This window comes from Python bivittatus, unplaced genomic scaffold (genome assembly GCF_059951505.1).
Source record: "Python bivittatus isolate LINGU-HERP-01145 unplaced genomic scaffold, Pbiv_v1 ctg000800_np1212, whole genome shotgun sequence".
Lineage (NCBI taxonomy): Eukaryota > Metazoa > Chordata > Lepidosauria > Squamata > Pythonidae > Python > Python bivittatus.
Window position 1 is genome coordinate 1,362,163 of NW_028277105.1, and position 14,868 is coordinate 1,377,030.

Below are 14,868 nucleotides of genomic sequence, written 5' to 3' on the forward strand. Positions count from 1 at the left end.
CTCCCAGTCCACATCCCCTTATGGAGGTAAAACATACAAGGGGATATTTACTTATCAGTTTCTATCTTCTCCAGCCTGGATGTCCTCCAGGTATGCAGACTTCAATTCCCAGAATTCTCAGCAAGTGCTGTGTTTTCTGGGGAATTCTGGGAGTGGAATTCCACACATCTGGAGTGTCCCATAATTGGAGAAGTTGGTCTTGACAGTAAAAGCTATTTAATAACTAAACCCTAATTATGCACTGGAGTAGGTAGAGACATTCAAGCAGAGATTAACCATCCATCTTTTGCCAATGACCTTGCTTAGGTTTCCTACCTAGGCAAGACTACATGGACTTCCGAGCCTCTTCCAACTCTTGGGGTTCTATCTAGTCTGACATCTTGCATCTGACAGTGGCATGAAGACAGTATCTGTCCCCTGTGCAGCTTGGGAATAGCTGGTTTCTGTGGATCAGAACATCAATAGCCCCATCCTTTCTCTAGGGTGGCTTCATCCAAGCTTCCTTCCCTTTCTTGGTCAGGAATGAACCTATCTCAGAACTGCAGTCCTTTGGTCTTGTCCATATCAGTTCCCTGGAACAGTTGTCATTAACACTACATAAGCTTACAACTAAGCCAGCACCCCGAGCCACCCATCAAGCTCACCTCTCTTATCTACGGCTTGGATGTTTGCGTGATTGGCCACCAGCTCTTCCACCATATTTTCGACCCCAAGCCGCGTGGCAAGAATGAGTGGGGTGGTGCCATCGTCCGCCAAAGCATCCAGGTCTGTCTGTCTGTGCCGGAGAAGGATCTGATGGAGGCAATTTCACCATCAGTAGATGTCAGAGCAAAGACAAAATGGAATAGTGAGAGATGAAGCTTTACTGATAAACCACCTTGCCTCAGTGGCATTTTCAGCAAATTGTTCAGTTTGGCATTTCTTCTGTTTGGGAAATCAAAATAAACCTGCCACAAGCAAGTTTTCTCACTGCCTGCCCCACTGCCCAGTCTGCAGGATGATCTTGGAGGAAGTGCAAATAATGTAGCTTTTTCCTATGTTTAGATGGCTAGAGAATGGCCTTATCCTCATAAAACAAATACCAATTTACTAGGCCAATGATATGGCCTGGTATTGGGGCATCTGCAATGCATGAAAAAGGGGTGGGGCTTCAACTGAGCAGTCACAGCTCTCAACTTGACTTGTTTGGCCCCCACCCCCTCCTTAGTATATGGCCATCCTAAAGTCTGGAAATTGTGTTTTTCAAGAAAGTTCTTTCAAGATTCTTAGGAGATGGATTGAATGCCCAAGGGCACCATCATCAGCTCTTCTGTGCTCCACCAGAAGCAGAACTTGGGCAAAAAACACATCCATGAGTAAATGACCAACTTGTGAAGCATTGGCCTCGGGGACACAGGAAGGGGGAACGTGTAAAAAAACATCACACTTTCCTGAGAAAGAGGAAGTGTGAGGAAGAAACTCAAAATAACCCCACTGGTTTTATTTAGTATAAGATGGGACAGAGAGAAACTTAGAGAAGCTTTCAAGATTGATATCAGCCCTCTGGGGTTGGCCAGATCAAATAACAGACACCACAAGGTTTCCAGGAGAGCTACTTTATTGTTGTAGGATATTAACAACAGAATCTGGAAAGCCTGACCAAGTTTCTCTCTGTCCCATATTAACCTAAACAAAATTAGGTGGGATTATTTTGACTTCTTTGTTATGTTCTCCTCTTTTCAGGACAGTGTAATCTTTTCTGCAGATCTCTCCTTAAGGGCTTGTTCAATCCTTTCCTACCCCAAAGACTAGCAACGCATTCCTTTACACCAGTGCTTCCCAAACGTTTTCCTTTATTACCCAAATTATGGGTTGTAAATGCGAGCTAGCTGTTAAGCACCTGAATTTTGTTCACATGACCACAAGGGTGCTGCAACTTCAAGGACCAGTCACAAGTCCCTTCCTTCAGCACTGTTGTAACTTCAAACAGTTGCTGAATGAATGGTCATAATTCGAGGACTATTTACATTATAAAAACAATATCACTGAATGATCTTTATGTCATTTCAACAAATTACCATTGGTCATTTCATCGATTTTCATCTTAATAGGAATACTTTGGGAGATTTTTCAAATATATTTTAGTACACCTGGCAATCTTTAAGTCAATTTAAATGGCTTTGTTGTGATTGGGTAATGGGTTTGTGTGTCATTAACCCAAAAAAACCCCACTTTTACCCAATTTGGGGTAATTTACCTAGGTTTGGGAAGCACTGTTTTACACCAACGCATCATGCCAATATTAAGGCAATGTTTCTCAACCTTGGCAATTTTAAGACCTGTGGAATTGAAGTCCACATATCTTAAAGTTGCCAAGGTTGAGAAAAACAGGTCTAAGTTATCCTTTTTCCTCTCTCCCAGCCTTCACTAGAAAACTTTACTCTGGATGTCCCTCCAGCAGCCTCTGTGTTAGACAATGTGCCTTTTTCCCCTCTTTTTCTGACCTGGAATACCCCCAGAGCATCAGCTGCTATTGCACTATGCAAGGGGGTCCGTCCCCACTGGTCCCGGGCATTAACATCAGCTCCAGCTGTCAGGAGTCTGCGGGCAGCATCTGCACGGGAGTATCGAGCAGCTAGGTGAAGAGGTGTCTCCCCAGAGTTCTCCGTCTGCCTGTCTGTCCAGGAGCTCTCCATCTCCAACCCAGAAGAACAAGCCAAGGGCATCGGTGGGGTCAGGCCACAAACTGGAGGCATAAAAAGACCACAGGTGAAAAAAAGGAGCAGAAAGGCAGAGGTTTGTCTACCATCACACATGAAGATCAGATGGGCTACTTTAGCTTGGTTTGCAATCTCTAGCCAACCTTGGATGATCCTGAAAAGATAGCAAGGTTGTTTCTCGAAGAAGACCAGGAATCTGACTTTATTGTTGTAGGGTATAATCAGAAACCTGAAAGACTTTCCCTCTGCCCCCTCTTATATTTTTATTTTCTTCCTCACATTTTCCCTTTCCCAAGACTGAGTTGGCTCTTATTTGTTCTTAACTGTTTCTGCAGCCCTTCATCAAGACTGTCTCTCCATTCCTCTACATCTTATCAGTGCATGGATGAGACACCACCAGGAGATTCCAGGGCTGTGGGCTAGACTAGAAATTGAAACAGTATCCTCGAACAAGGGTATGGCAAACCATTTCCATATTCTTGTTAAAAAATTTTCTTTGAAGAGATTCCCTTTAATGCAATCAGTGACTGGAAACTGGTGATAAACTGCAACTCCTGGCATCTCTTACTATTGGTAACAACATGATTGAATAGCAACATGATTGAATAGCATCTGGACAGCTGGATTAGATAAATACTGTACCCACCACTGCATTAGATGAATACCTGGATGAACATCTGATATAGGTACAGAGACCATATATCCTTTATAATAAAAGATGGTCCTTTATTTCAGAAGGCTGTCCTTTAGATGGATTGATTTTTCAAAAACTCACTTTTGTCTTTTATTTTGGTCATTTAATTTTTACCGTACAAATGGTACCACTGATTACACACGTTTTCACATTCATGGGAAAAATATGGAAAGGGAATTGTCTTTTTAAAATACATTGACCTATACTGTTTGATTTTAGATATTTGTATTAGAATGTGCATTTTTGTCAAGTTTTTCTTGGTTCTGCTCTTAAATTTTCCTTTGTAAAGCAACGTTATAAACATAAACAATTAATTTTTTTTATCCTTATGAACTTCTTTCAGATTTGCCCCTTTTTCAGGCTTGTCCTTTATTTTTTCCAAGGAAATATGGTCCCTGTAGTTATAGGAGAAAGGGATGGCAAGAAATTTCAGCTATAAAGTTTGTCTTCCCATTGAAACTGACTGAAGATTATTAGGGTTTAAGGTGGCTGCCAAGGTTCATATTCATTAATGCTGCTGTTCCTTGGAGTATTTTTTGTTGCCAGTGTTAACCAATCATGCAGATTGTCCTTCAATGCATTTTTTCATAGGTTAATCATTCATTTCTTTATATTGGATTCCTGAAATTTTGCTGATCTTATTTCAGTTTTGCTTAAGCTCCTTAGAATGTATGATATTTGTGGAGTCCTTGGGGTTTTCTGAGCTTGGCTGTTTTCTTGCAAACGTTTCATTACCCAACTAGGTAACCTCTTCAGTGCTAGAATGGAGTGGGGGTTGCTCTGTTTATATACAGTGGCTTGTCCTGCCAGTGTTGCTCTGTGTGTGTGTTGAGTAAACTGCTCAAGGAGTAAACAATACCCTAATCAAAGAACGACCAGGACAGAAAACACACACACACACCCCAACACTGGCAAGCCACTGTATATAAACAGAGCAAACCCCACTCCATTCTAGCATTGAAGGTGCTACCTAGCTGGGTAATGAAACATTTGCAAGAAAAGAACCAAGCTCAGAGAACCCCAAGGACTCCACAGTTCAACCCTGAGCTACACATATTCTCTTCTATTGGTATTTTATTTTATTTTATTCTGTGTCCTCTTCTGAGCTGCTCTGGGTACCATTTTCCCTGAAAAAAGTTGACTACAAATAAACAGGTGATGATGGAGAAATCAATGTCCCCCACCCATGTTAGACACACATTTCTAACCCTGATGCCCTGTTTTCATCAGCTGCAGGGGCACTCCCCAAAAGTGAGCAGAACTGGATCCATTTGGGGAAATTCAGGGTTTTGAATTTGTAGAATCTGTAACTTAAAATGCAAAAGTGGAATCCAGAACCCCCTACACCTGCCAGCCTCCCCAGAGGCTTTATGGGGTCCCAGATTTGACTTTTGGCACCCCTGACTTACAGGAATGAACGTGCATCCTTGTTCTGGGCAGGATTAGAGTTTAAAGATTATGATGATATCCTCTCCTTTATGTGAATATCCTTAACAAGGTACGGCTGGATTTCCACGTGGAACTCAGCCAAAATCCCCACATTACAAATCACAATCGTTTGTTTCACACGTGGCTCTAAGGCAAAACCAAACTGCATTATTACTTCGTACAGGGAGTGAACAAACCCATTTGTTTGTCTGGCTGTTGAAAGTACACAGGCTTAGCAACTTGTTCATGAAATCTGTGCAACTCAGCGGGTGCCAATTTCCTAAGAGTTGCCAGCAGCAACAATTACAACAAAATCCAAACTGCTCAGGCTGAGACCCACCCTTCCTGAGCATGCACAGAGTATTAAAAAACCAACCAACCAACCTGAATGCTCCTAAGCAAGTACAATGCAATCTGATCTCATCTGATTAGAACCAGGTGACCCTGTTTTATGGATGTTACCCCCATTCTGTATCTTGTAAATAAGAAGAAAATAATTCAAATGTAATCATGATTTGGGGGGTGGGGGAAGCAGGGCTTCGTTCTCCCTTGGTGACTGAGCAGGAAAATGAAAAAAATGTAGCTGGCAGCTTTCACCAATATTTAAAATTGTAGCTAAAATGCTGGCTTGTTACAAGACCATCAGCAAGACATGGTGTTGTAACAAGCCAGCATTTGAGCTACAATTTTACTGCCACAGCATTTGGCGTGCTCCCTAGTTGCTCAGTTGTACAATCCTTAATTTGGTTCATGAAACCCCGGAGTTTGCATAGTAGGTTGGATCACAAAGGGGTTAGACCAGTGTTTCTCAACCTTGGCAAATTTAAGATGTGTGGACTTCAACTCCCAGAATTCCCCAGCCAGCATGGCTGGCTGGGGAATTCTGGGAATTGAAGTTCACGCATCTTGCTGGCTGGGGAATTCTGGGAATTGAAGTCCACCCATCTTAAAGTTGCCAAGGTTCAGAAACACTGGGTTAGACTGACATAACACACTAAGACATGCATATGTAGTACACACAAATACAAATCCCTAACCAAGATTAAAACCTTCCAAGCTTAGTGCATTGTGTGGATGAGGCCACAAGGTCTTTGACTTAGATAAGCAATATTCTGCTGGAAGGGAAATGGATCAGCTTCTTCCCCATCACCCAGTCCAGCTTCCCAAGATGGTCTCTATCCATCTCAGCTTCCTATTTATTTTCTCAAAGTTATATAGAGGATTCTGAAGATTTGGAAACGAAGTGATACTTCTGATTGGCACTTTGTTTTGCTATAAAGCAGTGTTTCTCAACCTTGGTAACTTAAAAATGTGTGGAGTCAACTCCCAGAATTCCCCAGCCAGCATCTTGCTTGCTGGGGAATTCTGGGAATTCAAGTCCACACATCTTAAAGTGGCCAAGGTTGAGAAACACTGATTTAGACCAAATGTAATTTCTATGAGCTAAGGGCTATTACAAGCCAGCCATGGCTTTATATGCTCTTCCATTTTCTTCCTGTGCAGCACATGGCAGATTTCTGGATATTTGCTCTCAAATTCTCCAGGAAGGCAACTGCAGGGTAGCCCTAACCATGGTCAGCTTCAAAACAGACTAAGGATGATGAAGCTGTCTTGTTGAAACTAATCATAGCTAGCGCTAAAGCTAATTTTCATCCTTGCCTTAGAAAGTATCCCAAACCGAGTTCCAGAGCACGGAGAACAGAAGCCACCAGAGGCCCTTGATTATGGGAAGGATGTGTGAGAGAGAGGCTTACCAAAGTTCTGCAGAGTCCTTGGGGTTCTCTGAGCCTGGCTCTTTTCTGCAGACATTTTGTTACCTGGCTAGGTAACTTCTTCAGTGCCAGAAGAGAGCGGGGTTTGCTCCCTGTTTATATACAGTAGCTTGCCCTGCCAGTGTTGGAGGGGGGGCGTTTCTCCTTGGTAGTTCCTTGATTAGGGTATTGTTCTCTGCTTGTGTTAATCCTGGTGTTAATCTCTGTTTAAATGGGTGCTGATGGCTGGCGAGGAGGTGCTCTGGTCTTTTTGTTTCCTTTTTATTGTCTCTTTTGAATAGTATGTAGATGTTGTTTATCTCTATGGGCCTGCTGATGGCTGCCTTGTCTGAATACCAAGCTGCGATTCCTTTTGGATTTAGCTTAGTCTAAGATGCTGAGAGTTTCCCAGTTGAAACTATGGTTGAGTCTGTCCATGTGTTGTGAGATTAAGGAGTTTTCATCATGTCTTCTGACTGCTGGCTGGTGTTCATGGAAGCCCAAGGACTCCATAGTTCAGCCCTGAGCTACATATATTCTATTGTTACTAATGAGCCTTCCTGCTGTTGTGGTGTATGCTAATTCAAGGTTCATTGCACAACTCTCTCCCTCTCAGATGATGGGGCCTGAAAACCACCTCCCACTTCACTTCCTAACCTGCTGTTTCTAAACTTGGGCCAATATGTAGGGTGGATCTATCTTCTGCTTCCTGATGCAGATAGGACTTCCCATCTCCCCAACTCATTTCTTGGCCATTAGCTTTCTTCCTTTACCTGGCTCTTGATTTCTGGCTCCTTTTGGCCTGGTATCCTTCTCCAAGATTGGGACCGATGCGTTGCACAATATCTGTTTCTTTGGCCTCACATGGCCTTGATCTGAGATGCGGATGGAATCAAGATCCTCCTGTGCAGAAGAGATGGTTGTAAGTGAGAACCCAAAGAGCATCTGTGGGATGGGCATTTCCCACAGCCTGGAAATCATCTCTTCATCCAGCATAAATACCTTTATATCTTTGGGGTTCAAAGGCCCATCAAAATGGGGGCTGGAGAAGGTATCAGGATCCTCTGCAAAGTCAGCACTGAGTTTTGTTGGCCTGCATTGCAGGGAGAGAGCAAAAGAAAAAGTGGGAGGAAATGTTGTCATCTTATGAAGGCCAACCTGGTCCTCAGGTAGAAAGAAGCAGTTGCCTTGGGCAACAAAGCCTGAGAGCTGGCCAAAAAGAGGCAGAGAAAAGTTCTCCACATCCTGAGATTTCCACAGACCCCCTAAATTCATCTGCTGTCTGTAATCCAGAATGTTGGAAGAAAAACCAAAATATCAGCTTTTGTACATGGAATGGATGGATACCACCTTGAAGCCACCTTAATCTAGGCCAGATCATTTGTTCATCCAAACCAGTACTCTCTTTGGCTGGCATCAGTTTCAAGCAGAAGTCCTCCCCAACACAGTTGCTGGAGACCTTTTCAAGTGGTAGATGCTCAGATCTGAATCTGGGACACTTTTAGAGCATCTTTGGTGCCTCCTTTACTTTTCTTCCACCATCAAAAATAGAAATGCAAGTTCTCTACATTTATTGTTGACTGGAAACCCCTTATAGACTTTTTGTGTGAAACAGACAAAATGAATTTATGATTTATGGTTTTGATGATTAAACAGAAAAGATTATAGAAAGAAGAAAGATACATTGTAACCATAGAGTAAGAGGTAAACTTACAACTGTACTTGTAATTGCTGTAAAGAAAATTGGAAACTACTTTATATCTTTTTTCTTTTTTCTTTTTTCTCTTTTCTCTTTTTTATTTTTTTTCCTTTCATGCACTTCTCTTCCTTTCTTTCTCTTTCTTTTCTTTTTCTTACCTTAGTTTGTGTTAGTTTTTATATTCTTTTTAAAAATCTGATACATATTTTTATACACACACGCGCGCGCGCGCAAGTGATTGCTTGTAAACAAACCTTGCATTAGAGACTTTATCAGGCCCTGATGTTTTTGCAATGAGGTGGCTATTTCATTCCTCCCAGAAAAATGTTCACTTTCTTCTTTCTGAATTATTAAATTAAGTTATTAGCTGAGGTTTTATTTTGCCACTATTAAATAAACAATTTGTGTTCTGCCTTCCCCAGAGAGCTGTCTTCCAGCTGAATTTGGCCAGGCTCACTGGAGGCTGTGGGACTTAATAGTCCAACCATGTGGATGGCTGTGGTTTGGGAGCCAAACTGCAAATTTACATGCTGCCTCTTATCTGACCGTTCCCGTGGCAGCATCTCTTTGCCCCGTCTCCCAAAGTCTTTCCTACATACCATTATAGCCACTGCCTTATGGCTGCCAAGAAGACATGGACATGTCCTTAAAGTCACCAGGATTTGCACTCAATTGGAAGAAAACTAATTACAGGTAGTCCTCGCTTAATGACTACAACTGGGACTGGAATTTCTGTCGCTAAGCAATGCGGTCGTAAACCGAGATGTCACATGACCGCATTGCTTAGTGACCACAATACCGGCATTCCTGGTTGCCTTCGTTAACCAAGAATTGCAGGTCATTGAGTGAGGACCCACCCTCATCCAAGCCATTCCGAGCCTCAGTAAGGTAAGCAACTGCCCCCAACTCCCCCCACCCACCTATCTCCCCCCCATCTCTGCCTTTCTGGCTGCCCTGCACCCAGCTGCTTGCCACGCCTTGGGAAGCTGCAGCCGCCCTAGCCCAGTCCCAGCTGCCCTCACCACCCTGCGCTCTGAGACCCCTGCCACCCTGCGCTCTGCTGCCCCAGCTGACCTTTGCCATCTTCTCACTCCAAAAAGACCCTCTGCAAAAAGCTCCTGGGCGGGGTGGGGCGGGGCTTTTGCTTTGCAGTGCCAAAAGGAAAAAAAAGCCAAAAGCCCCATCTAGCCCTGCCAGAGGACTAAGGCCGGCCCAGTCTACTTGGCGGCTGAAGGCAGAACTGGTCTGCCCGCCTTCTCAAGAAGGAAGACCACTCTACCTGCAGAAAGCAGAAGGGAGGAGGTCAAAGGTGGCTGCAAGGGCCCGGTCTACCCACCTATCATGGCTGGAGGTTCCCAGGAGTGTGCCGGTCTACCCATGAGGAAAGGAAAGAAAAAAGAGGAGAGGGGGAAGAAGGCGTGCTTTTTTTTGGCAGTGCGAAGCAAAGCCCAGCCCCGCCCCACCCAGGAGCTTTTTCCAGAGGGTCTTTTTGGAGCAAGAAGATGGTGAAGATCAGCTGGGTCAGCGGAGCACAGGGTGGCAGGAGGCCAAGAGGGCATAGAAGTTGGGGGAGATAGGCGATGGGGGGGGTTGAAGTGCTCCGGCAGTCATAAATGTGGGTGGGTGGCCAAGCGCCTGAATTTTGATCACATGACCGCGGGGGCTGCTGCAACTGCCATAACTTGGGCACTGGCCATAAGTCACTTTTTTCTGCATGTTCATAACTTCAAACGGTTGCTGAATGAATGGTCGTTAAGCAAGGACTATCTGTATCTGCATTACAGGTGGACCTCAGGTTACGACCACTCGTTCAGCAACCATTCAAACTTGCAATGGCACTGAACAAGGGGGACTTACGACTGGTCCTCGGAGTTCCAGCTGTTGCAGTGTCCCTGCAGTAATGTGATTGCAATCTGGGTGCTTGGCGCCCAGCTCACAGTTACAACATCGCAGTGAGCCCCGCTCACATCATTATGATTTCCGGCATTCCCTGCCGGGTTCCCACAAGCAAAGTCAATGGGGAAGCCAGCAGGAAGTTTAAAGTCATGATGAGGTCCTTGCATAACAACCCTGATGATGACAACCAGGACTGCTGGAATTGCCATCACTAATCGACACAGTCATGTGACATCACACTTTACGACCACATTGCTTAGCAACAGCAGTTCTGGTCCCCACTGCTGTCGCAACTTGGGGACTAGCTGTACTCCATTCAAAGCACAGCTCCCATATGCTTTTCCTTCACTACTCACTTCAGTCCAATTGCGTCTTCGCCCACCGGTTCCCTCCGACAGCGACGCTTCTTCCCTTGGCGTGGTGCAAACCCCGGCGGGAGCCAGAGAGATCCATGCTCCCGATGCTGAGGCCGACGGACTCTCCACACGCCGATAAAAATAACCAGGGCTACCACCAGCGCCCCAGCACCCACACAATAAATGAGGGGCCCAGAAAAATGGGAGACGGAGGCCTGCGGATCTGGTTGAGGGAGAAGCGAGGCTGTCAAATGTCTGTCTCATGCTTTCCCCCACTGCCCCCCATTTTTGAACCCATCTACCCTAGAGACTTTAGATCAGTTTTGTACCAGTTCAATGATCAAAGCTTCTCCCTCTAAAGCCAAGAATTTGGGTTTGGTGGACGTGCTGAGTATTCCCTATTAAATACCCTCACTGAATTCCTACACACAGTGAAATGCATGAAAACACATACGTGCATGCTTACAAAACCCAAGAATATTGGAGAGAATACTGTATTGCCTTTACACATATCTGTAATCTGTATTTTTAATGGATTTGTTAAATCCATTTAGCAAATCCGTTAAACTCTATTTGATCCATTTTTGTTTAACAGGAGGAGGGGGTCTAATGCTAGTTATTTTAGCCCCAAAGACCCCTCCTCCACTGCAGACAAGACTTTGGAGTCAAAGAGAGAATGTGGACCCCAACAGAAGAAACTGTTTCTTCTTCAGAGTCAAAGGGACCAAATTAAGGATGTTTTTATCAAAAACAAACAAACAACCCAAATAGCATTAATATGCATTATAATGCTATTTGGGTTGTTTGTTTTTGGACATACAGGTAGTCCTCGTATAGCAACCACAATTGGGACCAGCAACTCGGTTGTTAAGTGAAGCAATTGCTAAGTGAAACAGCCACTGTGCTTATGATCTTACTTCAGCTTCCCTTTGCTTTATAGACCTGTGAAGGCCACAAATGCAAGGATTGGTCGCAAAGTTACTTTTTCATCACTGTCGTAACTGCAAACGGTCACTAAATGAGGACTACCTGTAACAGGTTTCAAAAACCTAAGGATATTGATCTCTGCTGAATAAGCACAGGATGGGGGATCTGAGATTGTAGAAAATTATTACAAATTCAAATCTAATCCCCCAGGCATGTAGGACTCCCACAAAATTACCAGTAGATTAAAAACTTTACCAGATCATCCAAGTAGAATCATAGAATCCTCAGGTTGGAAGGGACCCTGGAGGTCTTCTCATCCAACCCCCTGCCCAGTGCAGGAATCCTCAGACCCTTCCAGACAAGGGGCTGGCCAGGCCAGTCTTTTCTTGAAAGCCTAGTGAGAAGTAGCTTTCTTCTCACCCAAGATGTTATGGCCTTCCGTTCCCATAATTCCCACCCAAGGCCATGATGTGGTGATGTGGTCCAATACACCAACTCTCTCTTTCTCAAACTCTCAGAAATTCCCTCTGTGTGCATATGGTGGAAGAGCAGTCTGCTTAGCAAAATTGCAGGCCCCTGTGCTGCTTTCTGGCCCTGCCATTTGAGCCTTCTCCCCAGCATCAGCAGGGCAGAGTTGCCAATAAAGCTGCAACCTTGACACGTGGGGGAGAAGATGGGAGGAGAACGGAGGAGAGACACGTGTTTTGGAAGCTCTGCAGCCACCGGCAAACAGAGCAGTGTTCCTCAACCTCAGCAACTTCAAGATGTGTGGACTTCAACTCCCAGAATTCCCCAGCCAGCATGGCTGGCTGGGGAATTCTGGGAGTTGAAGTCCACACATCTTGAAGTTGTTGAGGTTGAGAAACAGTGAAACAGAGTAAAGCAGCCAAATAAAAGAAGGTGTTTTTCCTTCACAGAGACTGGACGGTCCAGCGGAAAAGAAGTATAGAGGCAGAGCGAGGAAAAGCACAAGTACAGAAGAACAATGTGGAAAGATGCAAATACTCTACCCAGAGAGAGAAATTAAGTCAGAATAGTGTTTGTAAGAAGAAAACTTTGCTAAATAATATTATAGGGTATAGTATAGTAATAGTAAAGAGGAACTGTTGTAATAATAATAGAATAGTTATAATATAGAGCAGTGTTTCTCGGCCTCAGCAACTTTAAGATGTGTGGACTTCAACTCCCAGAGTTCCCCAGCCAGCAAGCTGGCTGGAGAATTCTGGGAATTGAAGTCCACACATTTTAAAGTTGCTGAGGTTGAGAAACACTGATACAGAGTACAGTATAGAGGAAATATTGTAATTGAATAGCAATAGAATAGAATATAGGATAGCGGCAATAGAAAACACTCACACATGGATCTGTATGTTTCACATTTCACTTTTGAATCTTGTTTTTTTTTTTAAATAAAACATCCCCCCAACCCTTATAGGGAGCTATGAAGAAGCCACCTGGTCCAGAGTCCATTGCTTCTGTGTCTCTCTTGAGTCTGGGTCAATCTAAGTGGGTACAGTTTTTTTAAAAAAAAAAGAATCCGTGACAGATACGTACCATTTTCTACCGCTTCAAGCCAGGCTGCTACCACTTGGCGTGGGACCAAGGACGACAAAATCCCCTTGGCCATCAAGGAGGCCAGAAGGTTCAGGACAGATCTGGCAGAAGTGGGGCACTGCCCTGAGCATGAACTCCCGTCCACAACCAGAAAGATGGTGTATCTGCAGTAAAAAAGGCAGAACGCTGAGCGATCGGTACAGTGGCCACATTTTCCTGGAAAAAATAAAGGACCGACCTGGAAAAGGGGCAAATCTGAAAGAGGATAAAAAAGAATGGTTCATTTATAACTTTGCTTTACAAAGGAAAATTCCAGAGCAAAACCAAGAAAAACGTTGCCAAAACGCATCTTCTAATAAAAATATCTAATATCAAACCATGTACTTTAAAAAGACAATTCTGATTTCCGTGTTTTCCCCATGAATGGGAAAGAGGGTACCATTTGTATGGTGAAAGTTAAATGACAAAATAAAGGACATAAGTGAGTTTTTGAAAAATCCATCAGTCTAAAAGACCACTTTCTGAATTAAAGGACTGTTCTTTATAACAAAGGGCGTAGGGTCACTGTACTGTAATGACAGGTAAGAAATTGTATGTCAGCAGCCCCCGGAAAGGAAATGGTGCATTTTTTAAAGTGAATTGGACCCAGGGGGCCTCCAAAACAAAACAGGATCAACACACAAACACCAAGTTTTCAATTATCACCTGCCTTGCACTATTGGGCTTGTACAGTATTGTCCCTTGCACTAAACTGGGCCTTACAGAGAAAATAGATCCTCTTATTTCTTCCCTACCATCGATAAAGGTGATAGAAATGGCTGAGTAGCTGGGGATCAAGTTGATTAAGGTCATGTACTTCTGCTGAAACTCACCAGACAAGGGCACGCTTCTCTTTTCCGTTGCTATTTTAACCTGCCAGTTCGCCTGTTTAAATTATTTTAATTCTTAATTGAATAATTATTTTCCCCAGCCTACTGAACTTTGCATGCCAGACTCACATCTGGTGTGCTATTTGTGTGATTCTAGGTGTGGGATTGGGATCTTGCAGATCCTCACACACACACACACACAAACACACACGTATTTAATTTTCCTCCATCCGTCCCCCAAATGTCTGCCAACCGCTTTTCACCCCCTTCAGAGACGATTTCTGTAGGTTGATATGCAGTGCTCTCTCCACAGAGATGAAGTTTCATAATATTTTATAAATCCTGGAGTACCCTATAGAGCAGGGTTCCTCAACCTTGGCAACTTTAAGACGGGTGGACTTCAACTCCCAGAATCCCCCAGCCAGCCCTGCTGGCTGGGGAATTCTGGGAGTTGAAGTCCACCCTTCTGAAAGCTGCCAAGGTTGGGAAACCCTGCTATAGAGACTTATTTATTCATAGACACCATTGCATAGTGTTCTAAAATTACTGAGAATTATGAAATCCTGAAATAAATGTTGACATGAACTTTATCATAATTGCATCCAGCTTAAGGACATGATTTGCTCCACGTGGGTATTTCATGATCCTCTGCGTCATAACGTTAAGCCTCGAAACTGAACGAACTGGTTTCTGACATGCTTTGAGCTGGTTGAACGTTGCCAGGTTCTCGTTGTCGTTTTCTTTTTCAGGATTTTTGTGTTGCAAATAGTGGACATAATAGTTGACTTATGATATAATGGTTTGTCACCCAGAAATGTCCAGCTACAGGTCATCTGCTAATTGTAATCAATGAAAAAGAAGACACTGTGCTTGGAAGCCACAGAGCATCAGGAAATTTAAAAAGCTGGCGTTGCTACAGAAAGGCTGGGGAGGTCACTCTTGGTTCGACCGGATTGACCATTAAAGGTGGGGGAGACAATCTTTGGACCCACTGG

At 43.9% G+C, this 14,868-nt stretch overlaps 1 protein-coding gene across 1 annotated transcript in view; it reads right to left on the bottom strand.

The window, feature by feature from the left end:
• The window catches only part of NOTCH4 (notch receptor 4), a 54,726-nt gene that overhangs the window by 4,215 nt on the left and 35,643 nt on the right, over positions 1-14,868 (bottom strand). Inside the window, exons 19-24 of the mRNA XM_088128641.1 lie at positions 13,005-13,168; positions 10,524-10,746; positions 7,575-7,665; positions 7,346-7,475; positions 2,484-2,725; positions 645-792 (exon numbers count right to left, since the gene is read on the bottom strand). Coding sequence (XP_087984767.1) covers positions 645-792; positions 2,484-2,725; positions 7,346-7,475; positions 7,575-7,665; positions 10,524-10,746; positions 13,005-13,168 — 998 coding nt within the window. The remainder of the gene's footprint in view (positions 1-644; positions 793-2,483; positions 2,726-7,345; positions 7,476-7,574; positions 7,666-10,523; positions 10,747-13,004; positions 13,169-14,868) is intronic.